Consider the following 21,190-nt stretch of genomic DNA (forward strand, 5'->3'; position numbering starts at 1 on the left):
AAGGGTAGAAGAGCCATTTACTAATCGATTTTATATTTTGAGGTTCTTTGTTTCTCCACCTCCCAAGCTTCCACTGAAAACGACTCCAAAGCAACCTGCCTTAATACGCTATTATGATTTTTATTGAACATTTTCCTTGATTTTATAAAAATATCATTACCTATGGACCGACTTTCCTATATAATAAGTTTAATAATGCGTTTATATATCTTTTTCTCCCGTATAGAATCAATCCTTCCCTTTTGTTCTCTCTCTCATTTTCCTTCTCCTCCTCTCATTCATATTCTCAATAACCTGCTAATTAAGGAAAACAAGAATGGTAGATCTTGAAAGAAGAGTGTGTTGCATGTGTGGTGATGTGGGTTTCATCGATAAGCTCTTTCATTGCAGCAAGTGCCTTAATCGCTTTCAACACTCGTATGTATTTAGATATTTATATATCTATATTTGCATATTAACAACATATGTGTGCAATATCATCACCATCATCATGCATAGTAGCAGCATATAATAGATTTACTTGTCAAATCACTAGTATATATCGATTTAGGCAGATACTCATCATACATCAAATCACAAGCATGGATATATGATATATAGATATAATATATTATATATAGGATTTGTATATTGTCAAACCAGGAAGAACTACTTCAACTACCATACATACATGGCACATAAATTTATATCATAAACTCATAATCATAATATTCTTGATACAGGTACTGTAGTAGCTATTACAAAGAGCAAGCTGATCCAACTAAGATCTGCGATTGGTGTCAGTGGGAAGCGAAGAGTCCAACCGGAGCAAAGCACGGTGTTAACGGTAGATCATCTAAGAGATCGTATCGGTCGGAATATTCTTCAGCTCACCAGATCAAACAACAAGCGATTAACCAGATTACTACAAGTAGTAGTATTCCTCCAGCAGGCGACAAGGGTAAAACCGGCGCACCTTCTCCTAGATCGGCTACACGCAGGTACAAGCTTCTCAAGGATGTCATGTGTTAGTAATGCTTTTCCAAGTAACCAAAAGTTGAGAGTTATAGAGTAATTAGGATTCTGAGAGAATAAGACACATACATGTATGTAAGATATAAATAGGGATGTCGTAGATGTTGGCATGTTGCTATGAGTGTGAGAAGTAATGTAACTTACCTGCGGAGTTATGTATGTCATGGATATGATCATTTTAGTATTTTAAATAAATAAGTATTTTTGGATTTGAATCATTGGTTAATTCGTGATGAATTGTGTATGTGTGTGTGTTTTTATACCTCAATCGATTTGCTGACACCATTCTGTTGCTATTTAAAAACAGTCCACATAGTTAACAGTCATATCCGCCTTATTTTTGCGATATTGATAACGATTCATTGTTTAGAAAAATGTTAATCAATAGTGTTATCTACGACTATGGAGGGAGTTATCTTAAACCTACGTTTAAGCCAATGTATATAGTCTATATGTAGACGGTAGACCTATCAGATTAAGTTTTAAAACATGGAAAACAGGTTCCGGTGATTGGTGATAGTTTTGGTTATTGTAAATGAGCTGTCGTCCCCTTGAAATACAACAAAACAAGGTTAGCATTTTTTTAAATAAAGGTTTTCATAAAACAAGGTTAACATGAAAAATAAGTCCCCAAGGTTTATATTTTTGGTTATTGTAAATCATCTGATATAATAAATATAAAATAAATTATCTGACCCGGCTTGAGTTTTGTCCCAAGTAGTTTACATGGTGAATCGTAACAGATGATCGGTTCACCCCCTTACATTAATCGGAAAATATTTCAAATTCGAGTCAGGCAATATAATATCCAGTCCACTTTGTATCACTAAATGCGTTTTTCCGGGGTCGACCAGATCAATCGATAAGATTTATCAAAATAAAATAAAATAAATAAATATAGAAAATGGTTGTTATATTAAGTTCATGCAAAAAATACTTCAAACATTTATATACTACATATTTTCCATGTGGCTCTAGCAAACTAAATATTTGTTTTGTTAGTTGCAAGTGTTATTAGCTAAATAAAATTTCAAGTCATCAAATCCATGAATTCATTCCTCACATAAAATATTATAATAACAACATAAATTGTACTCCTTCCGTTTCGAATTATATGTCGTTTTGGAGCAAAATTTTCGTTTCAAAATAAGTGTCGTTTTATGATTTCAATACAAAATTTATTGACTTTTTAATCTAATCTATTTTTCTATTGGTTGAAATCTAATTAGGTGTATTAGTAATGATGTTTTTATCTAGTAAATATACAAAATTAAATGTTTTATTAATCTGTGTGCCGAAGCCTAGAACGACAAATAAATTGAAACGGAGGGAGTATAATATTATATTATAGTGGTCATCAATAGTTTGGTTGAAAAGATAGGAACCACTACAATATTTATACAATAAATGTGATACTTTTTTAAAAAAAAATCTGGATTTCTGTTTGACGACAGCTCTTATATATATTTCCTTTTTTTTGCAAATGGACAGCTCTTATATATTGGTAACGTAGCATATCAAAACATAGCATATCAAAACTTACATAGCATTTGACCACTAATAAAATTCGCATGTTGGATATTGCTTTGCATAACCTGGACTCGATTAAAAAATGTCTAAATGTTCTTTTGCCCAAAAAAAAAAATGTCTAAATGTTCATGGTCTCACCGTGGGCAGTCTAAAACAAGGGCTGAGTCGTGTTTTCACAACACATGAAATTGAGGGCAAGCAAAGCAGTATCAAAACATCGATCCACATATATGTTGCTGAGATTCTTGAGGAGAACTTAATGCGTTTCTTGTCATTTGTCCTGTTTCTTCTTCTGGACCAGATTATAATTAGAGCACTCTTAACGGTGAGTATGTTAAAAAGGAATTTTATCTAAATAATATTAATATTTAAATATAACTGAGTTATTGAATTTTGTTTTAATAATTGTTTAAAAGTCGAACCACTTACAAGTGTACACATGGCATAAAAAAATTTGTAAAGTCCTAAAACCATGTTGTTTAAAATATCTTAATTTCTGTAATTTTTTTTATAGTTAAGAAACTATATGAATATGATCTGATGGAGCTGCTCTTAATAAAGATACGATATCATTAAACTAAAACTAAAGCTGCCACCTTCTTTCTTTGCCACTCATTCGTTAGACGTCATTTCTCTTTAAGTTTCTTTTTCCACAACAATGATACCGCTCGAACAAATGATAAACATGTGACTGTCGAATGGCATCAAAATTCTTTTTATTTATTCTTAATAAAGAATACATCGCATTGAAAATTTTGGTTTTATAGGTTTTTTTTTCTTTTTTTAAACACTAGATTTCATTGATATAAAAGAATTCCAGATTACATAAGGTTCAACATCAATCCTACAAATTTTTTAAACAAAGAGATGACTAAGCCAAGAGGGGTAGCCCACTGCTATATAAGACTGATGAAAAGCCTTTGTGATCATGTTTGAAGCAATCTTTTTTGCTGCAAGGATATGATGATGGGAATGCAACTGAGCTTTCCAATCATTAAAATCCTTGATCCAGTCGAGCAAATGGTGAGAGTAGAACCTTAAAGATAGCCATGCTGAAGGGTTGTTTATCGCTCCAATAATATCACTATCATCACTAGCAAATATGATAGCATTGAAATGCATATTTTTCATACTTTCAAGAGCCCATAACCAACTTTCAAAAGATACTTCCATCTTACTAGAGACACCAACAAAAGATCTCCTTCCATGTAAGATCACTTTTCCTTCAGAGTTCCTAAGAATCCAAGATGCTCCACTTTGACGATTGGTTTGATCCCAAGCAGAGGCAATGTCGCACTTTAACCAAGATGGTGGAGGAGGTTTCCAGCCATAAATGATTCTCTTCTTCCTCTCCAAATCTATAGCTTTTGCTTGTTGTTCTGCTTCTTTGATCAGGAACCAATGATCTACTTCTTGATATATAGATGTAGTGAAGGATGGACCAAGAGATAAAGAACCTTCAAAAAGATAGGAGTTGCGGTTTTTCCAAATAGACCAAATGATCCAAGGGCCACTTCTTCTTATATATTCAGGAATCAGGTTGTTATTCCTTGAGTTTAGAGTATAGAAGATATTGGAATAAACCGATGATGAACTGAAACCTGTCGGAGGGTGAGGGAAGTTGCTATTTGCCCAAGTTTGCTTTGCAACCGTACAGTAAAACAGAACATTGTTAACTGATTCACCCTCCAATCCACACACCTGACAACGGGTATCAATCTTCGTGCCTCGTTGAATGAGGTTGTCAGCTACCGATAGAGCTCCACTGATGACTTTCCAAAGAAAGATCTTGATTTTTGGAGCCGTATTTAGAGACCAAATGATCTCCTTAATTCCATTGAGGGAGGATTGATTGTTGGCGGTTTTATAGGTTCATAGATGTATTTTTTCAACTTCATGATATTATTATGAGTAAAGAAAAAGGCCGTCATTACTTTACCAAAAAGAAAGAGGAAGTCATTACGTCAGCACACCAAAACTTTGAAACATCCGATTAGGTTAAACAAGCATGGATATTATAATAATATCATATATTATCAACGTGATTGAAATTTGAATCCAGTGACAAAAAAAAATAAAAAATCAACGTGATTGAATAATATTAAGCACATTAATTTATTGGAAGATAAATATGATAAAATAGGAGTTTTTTCTATTCAGATTAGATGGCACGACGCATGAGAGTGTACATGCTTATTCTAATAGCTGTGAGTTTAGTGAACGCATTGATCCAACTGATAAAAGGAGTTTTGTTGGAATTACAGCCACCTAAATTCATTTGTGGGAGAAACTATTTACAATATTTAGATTTCTGATAAAGAGATGAAACTACTTTTTTATTTTTACCAAAAAGTATTATTTTGCTTGACACAACCTTTTTGTTGGTTAGCCTTATCTACTGACAAATAAAGCATTACAAGCTTAACTTATATTTCCTTACCATGTGTAGGTACGTATAAGTCGGAATGCTGAGTTTTTTCTTTGGAGTTTGTAAAGTTTTATATACTTTATGGGCACATATCCAACACCATATGTAAGTGGTCTTGAATTTCGATAATATCAATTCAGCAACCAATAACAACGTCACTAAACACCACGATAATGACATTCTTAGCGGAATAGTAATGCTTTAATGGTGAGAGGTGAGTACGAGCTCGATAGAAAAGGACGCGCGAAAGCACCAAATATATTTTTTTTTTTTTTGAAAAAGGGCAACCAAATATATTTGTTACTCTTTTATATATGTTAGTTTTTTCAACAATTCAACAACCCATCCATGCATAATAAGTACGTCACTATATAAAAATTAATAATTAAAGTCCTCTCCCGTCAGTCAAGGGCCTTGAGTCCCTCTAAACCTGATCTTCGCCTTCCCATCAAAGCATCAAACTCAGCGAAAGCATTTAGTTTGTTTTTTTTTGACAAAATTTACTTCAAAAACTATAAATAGGTTAGGCATATGCATTTTATCTGATATCCAAAGCCGCACCCGAACTCAACCCGAAAAACCTGAACTGAAACGCGAACCAAAATAGCAAAATATCAGAATGGGTATTGAGTTAGGAAATATTGGATATCCGAACCCGAACAGATAATATCCGACCCGAATAGATAATATCTGAATCCGAATAGATATCTGACGATAGCCGAATATATGTATATTTAACCTTATATTTCTAGTTTACTTTTCTCATTTTATTCAAAATGTTTTTATTAATGCTATACATAAGGGTTGATTGGTAGGTACTGTGGCTTTAGATTTTTTTGCTTTAGAAAATAAGTTGTGATTTTTTTTGCTTTGGTTTTAATTTTTTTTGCTGTAGAATTTTTCTAAAAGCATAATAAAAGCGGTAGAAAAATTGATTTTGAAATCTTATATATTTCCTTTTCTAATTTTTTTATTGTAGCTTTACTTTTTAAATGTAAAACATGATTACTTTGAAAAATTGCTTTAGAAAAAAAAATGGTTGTTTAAAGCATTTATCGCCACTACCAATGGATCCCATAGTTTAAGATCAGATAATATACATATAATTACGGATTGCTACTCACCTTAAAAATATGTCAAACTTCTTGTTTCGTGGATTAACAAAAATTGTATTGAAAATTCTAAAACAATAACCAAATTAATATCTTTTATTTTAAGATATCTCCAAATATATTAATCATTTAATCTGTTAAAAATTAAAAAAACCAGTTAAGTTAAAAGTAGATTTTTAAATACAAAAAACTTGAGCAATGAAAAATTTGATTTTTTTTTCCAAAATCTAAATACTCGAAACCCGATTCGAAATGACCGAATCTGAACTAAAAATATTCGAACCTAACCCGAAATATAGAAATACTCGAATGGATATTATATCTTTATACCGAAATACCCGCAAATCCGAAATACTCGATTCGAATCCAAACAGGTATCCGAACGCCCATCCTATATTTATGGCTATTATGGTAAAATCGGATTGGTAAGACGACTTCGTCATCGGGAAGTCGTCATCAGGAAGCCACCTAGCTCGGACGCAAAGTTCTCATCAGTTTCTAGTTCATTAAACTAATGTAAAATATCAGAACAGAAAAGTAAGGAGAAATGTCATTTCTGAAAATGTATATTTTAAAAGCATTTCCTACCATTATCTATTCAACCAATAAGAATGAGAAAAATACCAAGATCAATCACATTTTTTTTTTGAACTTAACATCAATCACATTGCAGCATCATTTATTAATATTATAGCCTCAAGATCATATATTATATAATTATCTAGATGTTTTTTACAACAAAAACAACCCTAAAACTTAAATTTTCTGTAAAATGACAATTTACGAAACACTACCATAAACCTATAAATAACAAAAGCATAATCTATTATAAATCTATATTTTATAAATCTATCCCATAAAAGCATAAACATAATCCCTAAGTTACGAAATACTTAACCTTATTTTACATTTTGGTTGAAATAATAAATACTAACTAACAAACCCTAAACCCTTAATTTGTACTTATATATTATATTTTATTTTCCTTTATTATATTGTAGAAAACGACTGTTTGACGGTATGACATTTACACAAATATATTGTAACATAATTCATAAATTCACACATAGTTTATTTTAAATTACACAAAGCATCAATACATATCCTGTTTCCTAATTTCTTGATTCTTTGCCCCAACACACAAACCCTGATCCATTTATATAAATTTAAAATTAAGGAACAGAACAGAATTATTATTTTAGTGTAAGTTCACATAATAAATATTTGAGTTTATATTAAAAATGTACATGTGTGGTATATAAACAAATAATAACGTGACCAAACCACTTATATTATTCTTTATAGAGAGTTTTACAATAACCATAATTTTTGATGACTACTGTTAAATTTAGATATAGATTTTGTAACCAAATGAAAATACAATTTACTATATTAGTTGAAGGAACTCTTTAGGTTTTCAAAAATGAAAAACTCTTTAGGTTTTCTAATTCACTCTTTAGGTTTTCTAATTCACTGCTTTCCAGTGGCTGAGAAAAAAAACTCTTTAGGTCTTCTAGGAATTTTAGACTTAATGGAATTTAGATGGGATTGAAGATCTTGATCGGGATTTAATTATTTTCGTGAGAATTTAGATGGTGATTTTGGTGGGATTTTTTAAAAACCATTAGATTATCTTTATACATAATGACGTCATTTAAAGCTCGTAAGCGTTTTTTTCAAAATGAAATGGCTTTGCCCGAATGATTCAAGTACGTGTGATATTACAACGCCATCATAGATGTTCTCCCAGTTCTATCTTTTGTTGTTCATCAAGGACTTGTAATAGCTATAAAACTTAAGAAAGTGCAGATCCGTGAAGCTCTTTTTTTTTTGCCAAAATGTGAATATCATATAAATATGAGAAGAGTTTATAAACTTTACAAAAGGTGGAAAACTATGTTAAGTTAACCTTGGCAAAAAATAAACAAGGCCAAGCTAACAGCAAAACTTCCTATAAATCCTAAGAGTTACTCATGTCTGAGCCATTCCTGCATTAAGTGCTGAAACAGAGCAGTTTTCCTTCTTCCCAGTATTGCATCTCTGATGAATCGATCAATCTTCTTGAAGATAGATTGAGGCGTTTGAGATATACCATCATGAAGCCGCTTGTTTCTCTCAGTCCAAAGGCTGGAGATTGTCGCCTGAGCAGCAACACGCTTAAGGGTTAAGCTACTAATCGAATCCTGGTGCTTCATCCATTCTGAGAAGGCCGACCAAGTGTGAAAGCCCCTATAAGAGTAGCCAAGCCGATACAGCACAGCACTCCAAACAGCTTGCTTCACTTCGCACCTAAGGAAAAGATGGTCCCTGCACTCATCAACTAAACCACACAGGCAGCAAGAGGATGGAATGTTCATACCCCAGTTTACTAACCTAGCTCGAGTAGGTAACCGATCTTGGTGAGCCACCCACATTGTGAAAGCGTGACGGGGAATATGGCCTTTGAACCAAATAGTCCAAGTCCAGCGCTGCTCTGATGCTCTGTTTCTCACTTGTTCCCAAGTCTTGCTTGTGGAGAACTGCTGCAACTCATTCCCACCCGTCTCCTACACATAAGAATCATCTGTAGCACTTAACGAGGGGAGCGGAATGGTGGTGAGGTGCAGTTGAAGCTCCTCAGCAGCCTGGGATCGACCAGTGACGTTTCTCCAATTTGGAGTTCCCTTGGACCAAGCTCACCAAATCGATCAATCAGAGGCCCAAGGGGTGTCCAATGATCATACCAAAAGCTTATCCGCTGTCCATTACCCAATTTTGCCTTTAGGAAAGCTGCCGCAAGACCACGTAAGGACAGAAGACTATGCCATGAAGAAGAAGTAGCTTTTGAAGCATCAAGGGCCCAAAAAATTTCTCCTTTAATTCTGTATTCTTTCACCCAAGAAGCCCACAGTGAGTCCTCAGCAGTGTATAACCGCCAGATTAACTTCAGGCAGAGAGTTTTATTCCAGCGGCTTATGTCCCTAAGCCCCAGCCCTCCCTCTTTCCTTGGGAGAGTGACTGTCTTCCAAGCAACCTTGGCAATGCTTTTCTTTTCTTCAGTTCCACCCCAAAGAAATTGAGAACACATAGCTTCAATCTTTTTGATGCAGTTCTTAGGCAAAATAAAAGCAGAGGTCCAAAAATTGATGGAGCCATAGATAACGGAGGATAAGAGCTGCCAACCACTTTCCAGTTTCCTGTGAAGAATTCAGCCGGGTAACCGTCAGGGCCGGGTGATTTATTCTTTGGAAGGGAGAGGAAGGCTCTTTCAATGTCAAGATCAGTGAATGGCGCTGCAAGGGCTGAAATGACGTCGGTGGAGCACTTGACTTGCATAACCGAAGCAATGTCAGCAGGAGTGGATGTAGTTGGCGGGTTAATACCTCCGAGAAGCTGCTGGTAATAATCAACTGCGTGGCACTTTATACCATCTAGGGTATCAATAATACTGCCATTTGCATCAAAGAGGTAGTGAATGTGGTTCTGAGCCTGCCTTGCCCGGATGGCTCGGTGAAAGAAAGCTGTACCCGCATCTCCCTCAACTGACCATTGAACTCTTGATATCTGGTGGAGGAATTTATCTTCAGCCTTGGCCAAAGTAAACCATTTAGCATGAGCAGAGCGCTCTGCAGCAGCTGCAGCTAGGCTTGGCGAGGATAGAGAAGTGTTTTGGCAGTCGGTGAGATGGTCAAAAGCCTCATGTACCCGCTTTTCAATTTCAGAAAAATTTTCTTTGTTGAAAGAGCGGATAAAAGGCTTCATCTCCTTGAGCTTCTTCGAAACACAGAACTGCTTAGTACCAAAAAAACGTCATGGAGTTCCAGGCAGCTGTTATAAGAACCTGAAAGTCGGGGTGAGAGTTCAGATGGGCAAAGAACCTGAAGGGACGTTTCTGAGGGGGCTTTAGCTGATCCAGAAACGCACAATAGGGACTATGATCAGAGATGCCAGGTTTTCCAAAGACAGCAATAGACTCCGGGAAGGTTTCCAGCCAATCTTCGTTACACAGAATGCGATCCAGCTTCTTGGAAACAGACGAGTTGGACCAAGTAAACGTGTTGCCACTGAACTGAAGATCAGATAGAAAGCATCGCTGAAGACATTCACTGAAATCACGCATACCGCGAGTGGAGGTAGAGAGGTCTGCTCTAGAATGCTCTGAGGGACTGATGATTTCGTTGAAGTCCTCCATCACAATCCAGGGGAGACCGCAAAGATGTGGTGAGCAAGAAGTAGCTTCGAGTTCACTCCATAAAAGTCTTCTTTCCTTTCTACAGTTAGAAGCATAGATAAAAGACACCACAAACTCACTAGCCTGAAACGGGAGTTTGACAGAGCATGTGACCATTTGCAGAGACTTTGCGATAATTTTAACCTGCACAGAAGGCTTCCAGACAATCCAGATTTTTCCGAGGTCGGAGAACTCATAGTTTGTAGCGAAAGACCAGTTGGACAGGATGTTATTCAAAATAGAGACCGACTTTGGCGGCTGTACATGCGTCTCAACGAGACAACCAAAAATAGGGTTATATTTACGAATCCATTTCTTCAAACCTCGTTGCTTTACTGAATCATTTATTCCTCGTATATTCCAGCAAAACAGATCCATGGAGAGGTAGAGAGTTAGAGGATTAAAGGGCCTCTAGCCCTGGCTTTTGATTTTTCCCGCTTCTTGTATCTCTTGGAGAAGAACTCGATGAACTCATCACCTCCGTCCTGAGGGTTATCATCCTCTTCCGATATGGAAGCGTCAGAGGAAGAACCAGAGGAGCTAGTAGTACCAGGACTAGACTGAGGCTGCTCTTCAAAAGATCCATCCGCTGAGAGATCAACACATAAGCTTCCCTTAGACAGATTATGGGAGACAGATACAGAGCTTCCAGAGAGGCCTCGAGAGTCAGTTGATTGCTCAGAATCAGAAGTGTCAGGAGGGTCTCTTTCTGGAGACACGGGGGTAGGAGCAGCATTGCGCTTAGGTTTCCTTGCCCTCTTGGGCGGCGAGGAATCAGCCACTAGAGGTTGACCAACAATGGGCAGGAGGCTTTGTATCAGTCTCTTGCCCTCCTTCTTCTTCTGCCTCTCAATGTCCTGCTTTTGCTTCTCGCTATCCTTATTAGGACCCGAGTGATTGGTGCGAGGGCATGAGGCAGTGGAGTGCTTCACCGAGTTGCAAGTCAAGCAAGTCTTAGGAGCATGCTTACACTTGGAGATAGTATGTCCAAACTTCTTGCAAAAGGTGTAGAGGGAGGGAAGCCATGGACTCGAGACAGCAATTCTTCGTGCATTGACGAACTCAGGAAGGGGCTTCCTCGGATCAATGACAGTGTAGACCTTGGCTACCTCTATGTTTGTGAGGTTTTCCGTAGTCGGATGCAAGTAAATCGGGTTCCCCACCATCCCTGCAATCTCTTTGAGGGCGTCCTTGTTGAAGAATTGGAGGGGAACACCTGTGAACTCAAGCCAAACCGGAACCGTCTCAAGCTCAGGTTTGATTTGCTGGATACCGGGAGACCATTTTGAGACAAACATGGTTTGCCCATCAATCTGCCACAAGCTTTGCTTCAGGATGCGTCGTCGAGCGTTGGGACAAGGCACACGGAAGAGAAAGGCGTTTTCTTCCATTTTGTTGACGGTTATGTCTCGTCGCTGACGACTCCATATACCGTTAACGATGGCATGGATGGCACCTTTAGCTGGGGGTTCTTCGTAGAACTGGCCCAGGATGAAGCACTCCCAAGCTTTCTTATTCTTCTCAACAACAGCATTAGGAATTGTCACACAAGATTCGCCAGATTCAAGTACGAAAGGCGTCTCCTTTGGGACAAGTTTGTCAGAAGTCTCCTTGACAAAACCTTTCCAGATATCTGATGCAGAAGGAGAAAGTGTCGCATGAGGGTTTGCAGCTGCTTCTGTAGTAGCAGGTGTTAAGATGTCGGCTTCGTTGCTAGTCGAAGACGGCGAATCGACAGCTAGGGTTTCGGGAACCATGGGTTTAGATTGCTTGGCCAGAGTAGATCTAGAGTCTTCCTGGGCAGGCAGCGAGGTCTGAGTCAACTGAGCGGAGGCTCCGGCCAGAGGGGGGTCAGATTCGGGAAAGGGTTTGGCGGCTGAGGAGGCAGGCGCCTTCGATTTCGGGGAGGAGGATTGGGTTTTGGCCACTCCAGTGGGGAGATGACCGCGGGGTTTGTTTTTCGGAGGTTTCTTTCTAGCCATGGAGGCGGGTTGGGGCCGCCGCCGAGATCGGCGACGGTGAAGATGAAAGGAAAGGGATCGCGTTTTGGGAGAGAAATATTTAAGCGCGTGAGACGCGTGTGAGATTTTTTAAACTTTCGTTTTTGATCCGTGAAGCTCTACTTCGAGTTTCTTTAATTATTCACTCCAAGTTGCAGAGATTTTGAGACCATATCTAAGGTCTTACAGTTAACTTCATATATACAGATTCTTGGGATTGTTTAGCAAAATAGATGAATTTTTAAGCCAAGGTTGTACATAAAGAGACTTATAGTCAGTTGCTAGAATGGGAAATTGTTAGAAAGAACATTGGTGTTCATTGGATTTGTCACCAACCTGAAAAGCTGATCCAAACCTGGAAGAAAGTAAGTTTATAATTTATTTACCAGGTAGTCAAAGTAAACCCGAAGCAACCGAATCCTTATTCGAAAGAGAAAGGTAAAACCTTAAGGAGGTAAGTTTCCTTTGTTATTATTTATCTCGTGGGCGTTTTTGAGTAGTGCCTTATCTCGTGGAGCAAACATATTCGTTCCAGTGTGGAATCTCTAAGCGTTAATCAACTAGCTGCTAAAACCTTATAAGAAAGGCGAACTTGAAGAAGCCCAGAAACTTACAGCAAAACTATCCTTTTTGTTCTTTGTGCTTTGAGTCTTTTTCCTGGTCAACTTTTCCTTAAGTATCATTCCGAAATGAATTCTCCTGCTTTTTTACATGAAGAAATTAAGAGGCTGAGAAAAGAAGAATTTTTAAACCATTCAGAAGCTCAGTAAAGAAAAAGAAAAACTGACTAATTTTTCAATACCTACTCACGACACTAAATTTTAACTACAAATCATTTTCAGATAATTCCAAATAATAACTGATATATTTTTTTCTCTGAAATCCTGATTTTTCAACAAGGGAGGATTTGCTAGAGTTTGTATAAATGACAAGTCCAATAAGCAAGGATTTAAGATCATTTTTGTAAATCCTAGATCCAATAAGATGGGATTTGAAGAAAAAACGAAATCTTACCAAATCACCAATTCAATAAGCCCCCAATTTAATGTTATGGGTTGTTGTATGTCACTTAAAAAGATTAATCCTATTAGTTAAGGTCCTCTCCCGAGAGTCAAGGGCCTTGACTCCCTCTAAACCTGATCTTGACCTTGCCGTCAAAGTATCTAACTCAGACTATAAATAGGTCAGGGCTGTTACGGGTAATATGGGATTGGTAAGACGACTTGGTCATCGGGAGGCCCGTATATTAAAGGATCAGCTAAACTAAATTTAGCTTCGAATCGGCCCATCAGCCCTAAAAGGCGGAACACGTCATCAGAGAGAGACACACGACTCAGAACCTCCGTATGAACCAGAGGTTTCCTCCCAGTGAAATCGGAGCCGATTAACAAGGCCACGACACTCACAAAACGATCCGCCATTTTTGATTTTTGCCAAATAAGAGAGTATAGAGAGAGAGTAGTGTACAAAGAAGAAAGACGAAGATCACGAAGAAGAGTTATGCGTAACGCAAACGGATTGTTGGCGAGAATCGTTAGAGATAAGCAGCTATGGAGATTCGGTTGTCGTCGAAGGAGCTTCTGTTCGCTCAAGGTCACCTCGGATGATCTCGATAACCAGGTTTCGAGCTCTGCCTCCGTTACCTTTGATCTTTATGCGGTGAATCTGTGAATGATATAGTCTCGGTGTTTGATTTAGGTTCTCTTTGAAGGAAGCGGTTGTTCCCGCACTGCGATTCTCAATCGGCCACCTGCTCTTAATGCTCTCACCACTCACATGGTATTATCATTTGGTTGTGATTAGAGTAGTTTGTTTGATAATGAGTTTCGTGTGTGTGTGTGTGTGTTTTGTTCAATAGGGAGTAAGGTTGCATAAGCTTTATAAGAATTGGGAAGAGGATCCTAATATCGGGTTCGTGATGATGAAGGTGACATTGTTGTAGATTCTTCTTCTTCTTACTGTCTATCGAAACTCATTTGTGTTTATAAGTTCCTAACATATTATTCTCTTGACCTTTTGAAGGGGAGTGGAAGGGCGTTTTGTGCTGGTGGCGATATTGTGTCTATCTACCACTTAAGAAAGAGAGGTACATGATTCTCTTGTGTCCTGAAGATTAGATGCCATGGGAAAGGTTTATGATTAAATCAAATCTTTTGTGGTGCTTTTAAATCTTGGTATGTGTATTGGTGTTGAAACTTTGTTATGCATGGCACAACCTTTTTTTTACCATTGATTAGTCTTACCTCGATGTGTATGGTATCTTATTTACTCTGTGTACTCGGTGCTTTTTCGCTTCACTTATTTCTCCTTGAATCAATGTAGGTAGCCCGGATGCTATTAGGGAGTTTTTCTGGACTCTGTATAATTTTATATACTTTCTAGGCACATATCTAAAGCCACATGTAAGTGATCTTTGCTTTTTCTCCATTGGCTCTTCAACCAAGATTCAATAACGATGTCCCTGAGAACACCACGATAAGTAGAATGACACCATGATTTTCTACTGCGTCCAGGTGGCAATTCTTAACGGTGTTACCATGGGAGGCGGAGCTGGAGTTTCGATCCCTGGAACATTTCGTGTAGCTACTGATAGAACTGTATGTACTTTTCCTTCCTATTTCTCCACTTTTGACCATCTATTTTTTCCGCCTCCTTGCTATGATTCGTTCTACTGAATTCTAGTTTTGTGTTCCCTTGTACAACATCTTATAGCATGCAGTTAACCAGCCCTTGGATATTGCAGATTTTTGCTACACCTGAAACAGTCATTGGTTTTCATCCTGATGCTGGCGCTTCTTTTAATCTCTCCCACTTACCTGGTCGCTTAGGTATGCTTGTGATTTGTTTTTTAACTGCTTAGGTTCACTTCTCTCTAGGTTTGTCATTTCACAGTCTTATCAATTCTTGGAGAGCAACTTACCATAGAAACTACTTATTCAATAGGACAGATCTTGCTGATAACAATCAACCAAGTCTTTTTTCTTTCTTTCTTTATAATGTTCATGTTTCATAGTATATGTTATAGCTCCATAGGATGGATGATTTAATAGAGTATATGCAGGGGAGTATCTGGGTCTTACTGGGTTAAAGATCAGTGGCGCAGAAATGTTGGCATGTGGCCTCGCGACACATTATATTAGTAGTACGGTAATATCGATTACATTAATCAGATTTTTTACTCTGTTCATTAAACTTATCTTACGTACTAGGTAGTGATGGTTTCTTCTCAAACAACAGGAGGTTCCTGTATTGGAAGAACAGCTCAAGAAGCTCCTCACTGATGATCCTTCTGTTGTTGAAGCTACCTTAGAAAAATGTGCAGAAGCTGCCCATCCAGAAAAGACTGGTGTTATTCGCAGGTTTGTTTTCCTGAATTCTAGAGATAGAAAACTCTTGCCTTGTAGTCTCATATCAGCTTCTAAGTTTGCTTTTCTTCTTTTGTAGGATCGAGTTACTTGAAAAATGCTTCTGTCATGACACAGTGGAAGAAATTATTGATTCTTTGGTAAGTCTCTCTACAAATGATTCTGCGAGTGTGACCATCTCGAGTCAATAAAAGTAATGGTGTTTTGGGTATAACCAGGAAGTCGAGGCTGGTAGAACAAAAGACATATGGTGCGCTACGACTCTACGTAGGCTTAAAGAAACCTCGCCATTGTCCTTGAAGGTCGCATTGAGATCTGTAAGTTGACAATTAACTTTGCTTGTAAATATCTCATTTTTTTTGTTTTCCTCGACTTATATTGCTTCTTCAAACGAATCCAATAGGTTCGAGAAGGAAGGTTTCAAACACTTGATCAATGCTTGATTCGAGAGTATAGAATGTCGCTACAAGGAACAGTCGGGAACTTTTCTGGCAATTTTTGTGAGGTATGAGTTCTTTTGGCATATAAAAGTTTGAAAAATTGTGAACAGAGTGATGAGTAATGTTTTAATGATGAAAAGGGAGTACGAGCTCGATTGATAGACAAGGACGACGCACCAAAGGTAACTTGCTAATCTTAGATCTTTTCAAAAACACATTACTGTGTATGATAAGCACGTTCACTATTGGTGTTGTGCAGTGGGATCCACCAACCTTGGAGAAAGTTACAGAGGACATGGTTGATAATTATTTCTCTCCCTTGACTCCCTCTGAACCTGATCTTGACCTTCCCATCAAACTCAGAGAAAGCATTTAGATTACTTCAGGTGTGGATCACCAAGCTTTATTACATTCTTTTAATATACAATTTGAATAGTTTAGTGTGTGTGACTAATATTCGTTACTAATAACAGTCTGTATGTCTGTTTTCACAGTTTGCTGCCAACTTTTTCTCATCTTTCAAGACTATGAAAGAGGGCTCATCTTCTTTGACATTTAAAAAAATAAAATCAATTGTTGTATTAAGATTTCTTACGTTCTGGCTAACTGAGATAAGATATTTAACACGATTAAGCATATATTAAGCATTCTTTCATTTTTAAAATGAATAGATAGTGATTTTTTTTTGAGTAATTGAGGGTGATGTATATAATTCAAAAATAAGAAACAAATAACAATATAATTAAGTGCTAAACAACAAATCACTTTGTGCTCTTTCTTATGTAGTTAAATGCTAACATCAAACTTCTTTCAAGTGCTTTTGTTTTTCCGCTTCTTCTTCTTAGGCTTGACAGCATCTCTGAGTGTCTTCTCTCCATCCTTGTGTTTAGTAACCTCAGGTGTATCTTCCATCTCTACATCTCCGGTTACTTCTTTCTGAGCATCTCCAGAGTCGTTCGCCTTTCCCTTGATCGCTGGATCAGAAGAAACAGAACAAGTTTCAGGTCCTTTGAAAGTGGCAGGAGAGGCAACAGCTTCTTGTTCCTTGCTGTTCTTTAGTTCGACATGTTCCTGAGATATCTCTGCAGATTTATCCTCATCTGAAGACTTCTTATGTCCCTCCTTCACAACCACAATAGGTCCAAAAACTTCAGATTTAGCCAAAGTAGAATGTCGCTTCACCTTCTGTAAGTTCTTCTCACGGTTATATGCTTCAACCTGCACCAAGAAAACAAAGCACAACATAATGTGAACGAACTGTTATTTTTTTTATCCTGAAAGAAAACGCTCTGCAATTTTCACCTCTTCTCTAATAATCTTTGTTGTTGCAGCTGCTCTTGAAGAAGCAAGACGTAAGCAATGAAGGATTACACTCTGGTTCACGCCTTCTTCTCCTGGTTTTTGGATTGCACATATATCGCCATTAGCATTGACAGTCACAGTCATTCTCCCACACATAACCTCTTCTTCTACGTAAGTTGGGTCCATTACCTACCATAACAACACAAATATCCGTTTCTTACCTCATAGAAAAAGGTAACAAAAAAAATTCAATTTCTATTACCACAATGTTGCCGTTGTTGAAAAATCCAAACGTAAAGGCTATGGGGAGATGATGTATTATCAGTGGGAGTGGCTCCCGTTCCTGCAAAACGAAAGCAAACGATTGAAGTTGAGAATAACAACCTCTTACAAGTTTCTCTTAATGTGACTAACCTCTAGTGAATGTATGATAACTTCTTGACTGTTCTCCCCTCCTACAGTGCAGTCTGGTCTCCTAAACGTCATGAGCGCTGCTAACGCAGCAATATTTGCAGCATCAACCAAGTTCCTATATACAAAAGCGAGTGATGAAAACACAAATAAGAGATGATCATCTTTAAACCAGAACCTACAACGAACATGAAGGAGAGGAGAATACTTGTAGCCAATAAAAAACCTACCCTCCATTGTCCAAAATGTGAAGATCAATGCGAACAGACCAGACCTTCTTTCCAGCTAGAACGCAGAGTGACTCTGTATCTACCGCACGGCTTTCTCTGCAACCAACACAGTAACCATTTGCCATTTGTTTTTGCTATCTTTAATCCAGGTTATTCCAAATAAAGATTTTACCTTAGACCACGGTCTATAATACGTCCCAGCTCCACTGCAGATTCTCCAGGGCGACCAGGCTCAAACGATGGATCAGCCATAGGAGAAAACTCAGTGAAGATAGAGAGAGATCCTTCGTTAGGTCTGTCTTTGTAAGGTTGTACCAACTGAGCAGTCACAAAACCCATCACATGAGTCTGACCCAGCTGAACTTCTGAGCTACCATACTCTCTGTTTAAATTCACACAAGATGAAAAAGAGCTCTTTGGTTACAACTAGAGCAAAACCCCATCAAGGATCCAAAGGAAGATGCAATAATAGGAGACTAAAGAGACTGAGCTAGAAACAGCAGAAGCCTCCAAGATGCAGAAACGGAAAGAAAGTAGATGAAGTGAGCACTTACTTTCCGAACTTAATAGTAAGCTTGCGGTAATCATAAAGACCACGACCATCGACTCTGAGCTCATATTGCAACGCAGTTTCCACGAACTTACTTTCGTTCACTGTCAACCTCCACATATTAGCCAATCTCCCCTCCATTATTTGCTATGTCTACCTACTAACACGATTTTTCAGACAGAAAAAGAAGTAAAAATCAAAACTTTGGGCAGCCCATTTAGAATAGGAGAGATAATAAGAACATCAATGAGGATTCATCTTGCTACTGATCGATACATGTGATGAAAAGAAACAGACAAGGGTTTTAGAGTTTATGGCTTTGGAAGCGAGAGAGGCTCTTATAATGCTCGACCCGTCCGAGGAAAGAGAGAAGACGCGGAGAAGAATGAGATTTTTCTGCAACAAGACGGCGGTGCTCGGCGGCGACTGGGAAAAGGTTTTTGTGGAGAAACAACGCAGAGAGTATGGGCTCTTCAATATTCAGCCACGGCCCAATATAGCTTTGTCCAGGATCGGCCCCCTTTTGAGCTACTTTCAGGATATTATGTTAACCCATTTGTTCAATTCAACTAGCAAGATGGTTTTTTCCTTTTGCCGTAAAATTGCAACAACAAAGAAAAAAAAGTTCTCTATGTGGGACAATGTTTCGAAAACTGGATCGGATACTAATTTGGTATACTTAAAGATAGCGTAGATCGATACACTTTTCAAATGTCGATCGATACACTTTTCAAAACGTCGATCGATGCACCTTTTGGAATATCGATCGATGTTTCTTCTATCAAGTTTTAGCGAATATATTTGATATGTTCTCTAACCACCTAGATCAACTTTTATGTACACCTAGATGATTATATCATTCTAGTTTAATTAAGGCAACATGCCAAGCTCTCACTTTCGTCAATCAATCCTAAGATCTTAATTTAGGGTAACCAATCCTAACTTTAGCAATAAGAACAACTAGATGAAGAATTAATTAAATCACCCTAACAACAATACATATTTAGCAAACCATAAAATAACTTGTGAAAAATCCTATGGCTCTAAATGGTGACCAAAGGAATGAGTGGGAATGGGTAATTCCTCTTCATTCCTCAAATTTTACACCATTTATGTGGAATATTATTTTCCTAATGTTCCTTCTCATTCCTTTTAATTTAAGGAATTATAGAGTATAACTATTCCTTATAAAATCTGGCAAGGAACAGAAGGAATAAGTATTCCTATTATTTTGTTCATCTGCATTCCATTCCTCTTTGTTCATATTATTCCCTTTGTGGTCACCAGTTAGAGCCATATCTTTTTTTTTTGTAAATAGAACCCTATATCTAACAATAGAACTACTCAAACATATTCAAAGAAAATATTAGGAAAAATGATAGCTAGCTACACCAAGTATCGCCCATCACATGGCCAGCCATCCCAACTAAAGTAATGTATGACTAACTACACCAAGTATATAATACGCATGGCAACATCCCTGAACTATATGATGCTATGTAACTGACATCATTAGCCTAATTACAGTAACCGGAGAAAGACACGTGGATGTCGGAGACTTAATACTGTTAACTCTCCCGTTAATTTGATTTTAAACCAAGCTAATTTACTTTAAATTCAACCAGACCCAGACCAAATAAAAGAAAAACAATTTGAGTCTGGTTATTTAAAATCGACCCAAAACAAAATAGTAACCCGACCCGATATGTTTCTTCTCTTCCTCTATTTCTTCTTTCATCGTGAAACAGAGACATTTAACCTAAATTGAAGTCGAATCCAGCAACTACACAGAGGAATCAGGTAAAATCGTTGAACCCAGTATATAGATGTTTAGTCTTCTATTCGATTGTTATTGATTGATGGTTCATTGATAGATGGATCTAAGCTCGGGGTCATCAAGCAATAGAAGGAACAGAGGTTATGGTAATCGCAGAGTATGTGCTTGTCAGTTGCCTGCAAAGATTTTCACAGCTTGGACAGATAAGAATCCTGGTCGGAGGTTCTATGGGTGTGAATTGTACAAGGTCTAGACTAAACTCATGGTGTTTGGTAATTAGTTGTACTGAGATTGGTTCTAACATTTTAGTCTTTTGTATCATTAGGAAGGGGAGAATAACCATTGCTCTTACTTTGCGTGGCTTGATGAAGAAGAAGTGAAAGGTTGGGCTAAGAGAGCTTTGATTCAAGCTCGAGATGAAATAAGAGAGAAGAAGAAACGGATCAATGAACTTACGGCCACCGTCAATGATCTAACGGCCACTGTCAATGCACTTCGTATGGAGTTGGAGCAGCAGAAGGTGGAGAAACCAGGTTCTCGTGAAATGGTTGTGTATCGGCGATGCATAATAATGTGAATTGAGATTAATGGAATGGTTTTTACTTTGTTGTTGGTGTATCAGTCAGGAGTACAATGGAATGGTTTTTACTTTGTTTTGTTGGTGTATCTGTCATGAGTACAATGGAATGGTTATGTATCAGTTTGCTAATTCTAATGTTGTTGAAAAATTTCATTTGAGCAATATTGTTGTTAAAGTATCTTCATCATTTATGAAATATACACTAGTAAAATCTAGTAGAAAAAGCCAAATGAGTAATAAA

The 21,190-nt window shown here is 37.6% G+C and overlaps 4 protein-coding genes across 8 annotated transcripts; 3 read left to right on the forward strand and 1 right to left on the reverse strand.

The window, feature by feature from the left end:
* Positions 1 to 209: 209 nt before the first annotated feature.
* On the forward strand, positions 210 to 1,229 carry LOC108816124 (uncharacterized). Its single transcript, XM_018588696.2, has 2 exons — positions 210 to 417; positions 723 to 1,229. The coding sequence occupies exons 1-2, from the start codon at positions 317 to 319 to the stop codon at positions 1,009 to 1,011; spliced, it is 390 nt and encodes a 129-aa protein (XP_018444198.1). The 5' UTR covers positions 210 to 316; the 3' UTR covers positions 1,012 to 1,229.
* A 12,370-nt stretch (positions 1,230 to 13,599) lies between these two features.
* On the forward strand, positions 13,600 to 16,792 carry LOC108818147 (3-hydroxyisobutyryl-CoA hydrolase-like protein 1, mitochondrial). Of its 2 annotated transcripts, XM_018591032.2 has the most exons (15): positions 13,600 to 13,914; positions 13,993 to 14,073; positions 14,153 to 14,221; positions 14,317 to 14,380; positions 14,617 to 14,696; positions 14,808 to 14,891; positions 15,038 to 15,122; positions 15,356 to 15,441; positions 15,532 to 15,653; positions 15,739 to 15,799; positions 15,878 to 15,976; positions 16,063 to 16,164; positions 16,240 to 16,281; positions 16,359 to 16,485; positions 16,594 to 16,792. In XM_018591032.2, the coding sequence occupies exons 1-14, from the start codon at positions 13,795 to 13,797 to the stop codon at positions 16,473 to 16,475; spliced, it is 1,212 nt and encodes a 403-aa protein (XP_018446534.1). In that variant the 5' UTR covers positions 13,600 to 13,794; the 3' UTR covers positions 16,476 to 16,485; positions 16,594 to 16,792. The 2 variants fall into 2 exon arrangements, with proteins under 2 accessions (XP_018446534.1, XP_056846838.1); XM_056990858.1 differs by having other exon boundaries at positions 13,601 to 13,914; positions 16,359 to 16,792.
* On the reverse strand, positions 16,764 to 19,043 carry LOC108818146 (exosome complex component RRP45A). 4 transcript variants are annotated; one of them, XM_018591029.2, is made up of 8 exons: positions 18,890 to 19,043; positions 18,597 to 18,749; positions 18,215 to 18,424; positions 18,043 to 18,138; positions 17,816 to 17,930; positions 17,664 to 17,744; positions 17,402 to 17,590; positions 16,764 to 17,317 (listed from the first exon to the last, which is right to left on the reverse strand). In XM_018591029.2, exons 2-8 carry the CDS (start codon positions 18,731 to 18,733, stop codon positions 16,910 to 16,912), a joined length of 1,236 nt encoding a protein of 411 aa, XP_018446531.1. In that variant the 5' UTR covers positions 18,734 to 18,749; positions 18,890 to 19,043; the 3' UTR covers positions 16,764 to 16,909. The 4 variants fall into 4 exon arrangements, with proteins under 4 accessions (XP_018446531.1, XP_018446529.1, XP_018446532.1 ...); XM_018591027.2 differs by having other exon boundaries at positions 18,597 to 18,752; positions 18,869 to 19,026; XM_018591030.2 differs by having other exon boundaries at positions 18,597 to 18,752; positions 18,890 to 19,025.
* On the forward strand, positions 18,906 to 21,055 carry LOC130498046 (uncharacterized protein At4g04775-like). The gene is made up of 3 exons (XM_056991384.1): positions 18,906 to 19,028; positions 20,467 to 20,616; positions 20,695 to 21,055. The coding sequence occupies exons 1-3, from the start codon at positions 18,906 to 18,908 to the stop codon at positions 20,944 to 20,946; spliced, it is 525 nt and encodes a 174-aa protein (XP_056847364.1). The 3' UTR covers positions 20,947 to 21,055.
* The last annotated feature ends 135 nt before the right edge of the window (positions 21,056 to 21,190 follow it).

The sequence above is a fragment of the Raphanus sativus genome, chromosome 7, assembly GCF_000801105.2.
Source record: "Raphanus sativus cultivar WK10039 chromosome 7, ASM80110v3, whole genome shotgun sequence".
Classification (NCBI taxonomy): domain Eukaryota; kingdom Viridiplantae; phylum Streptophyta; class Magnoliopsida; order Brassicales; family Brassicaceae; genus Raphanus; species Raphanus sativus.

Bases quoted from the DNA above. Each gene is read 5' to 3' on its own strand.
- LOC108818146 (XM_018591029.2), bottom strand. From the start codon at position 18,733: ATGGAGGGGAGATTGGCTAATATGTGGAGGTTGACAGTGAACGAAAGT. The intron at 18,139-18,214 runs GTAAAATCTTTA...TGTTGGTTGCAG, and splicing joins ATTATAGACCGTGGTCTAAG to AGAAAGCCGTGCGGTAGATA. The intron at 17,931-18,042 runs GTAGGTTTTTTA...TTTTGTATATAG, and splicing joins CACATTTTGGACAATGGAGG to GAACTTGGTTGATGCTGCAA.
- LOC108816124 (XM_018588696.2), top strand. From the start codon at position 317: ATGGTAGATCTTGAAAGAAGAGTGTGTTGCATGTGTGGTGATGTGGGT. The intron at 418-722 runs GTATGTATTTAG...TTCTTGATACAG, and splicing joins CTTAATCGCTTTCAACACTC to GTACTGTAGTAGCTATTACA.
- LOC130498046 (XM_056991384.1), top strand. From the start codon at position 18,906: ATGGCTTTGGAAGCGAGAGAGGCTCTTATAATGCTCGACCCGTCCGAG. The intron at 19,029-20,466 runs GTTTTTGTGGAG...GTTCATTGATAG, and splicing joins TCGGCGGCGACTGGGAAAAG to ATGGATCTAAGCTCGGGGTC. The intron at 20,617-20,694 runs GTCTAGACTAAA...TTGTATCATTAG, and splicing joins ATGGGTGTGAATTGTACAAG to GAAGGGGAGAATAACCATTG.
- LOC108818147 (XM_018591032.2), top strand. From the start codon at position 13,795: ATGCGTAACGCAAACGGATTGTTGGCGAGAATCGTTAGAGATAAGCAG. The intron at 14,074-14,152 runs GTATTATCATTT...TTTGTTCAATAG, and splicing joins ATGCTCTCACCACTCACATG to GGAGTAAGGTTGCATAAGCT. The intron at 15,123-15,355 runs GTATGCTTGTGA...GAGTATATGCAG, and splicing joins CCACTTACCTGGTCGCTTAG to GGGAGTATCTGGGTCTTACT.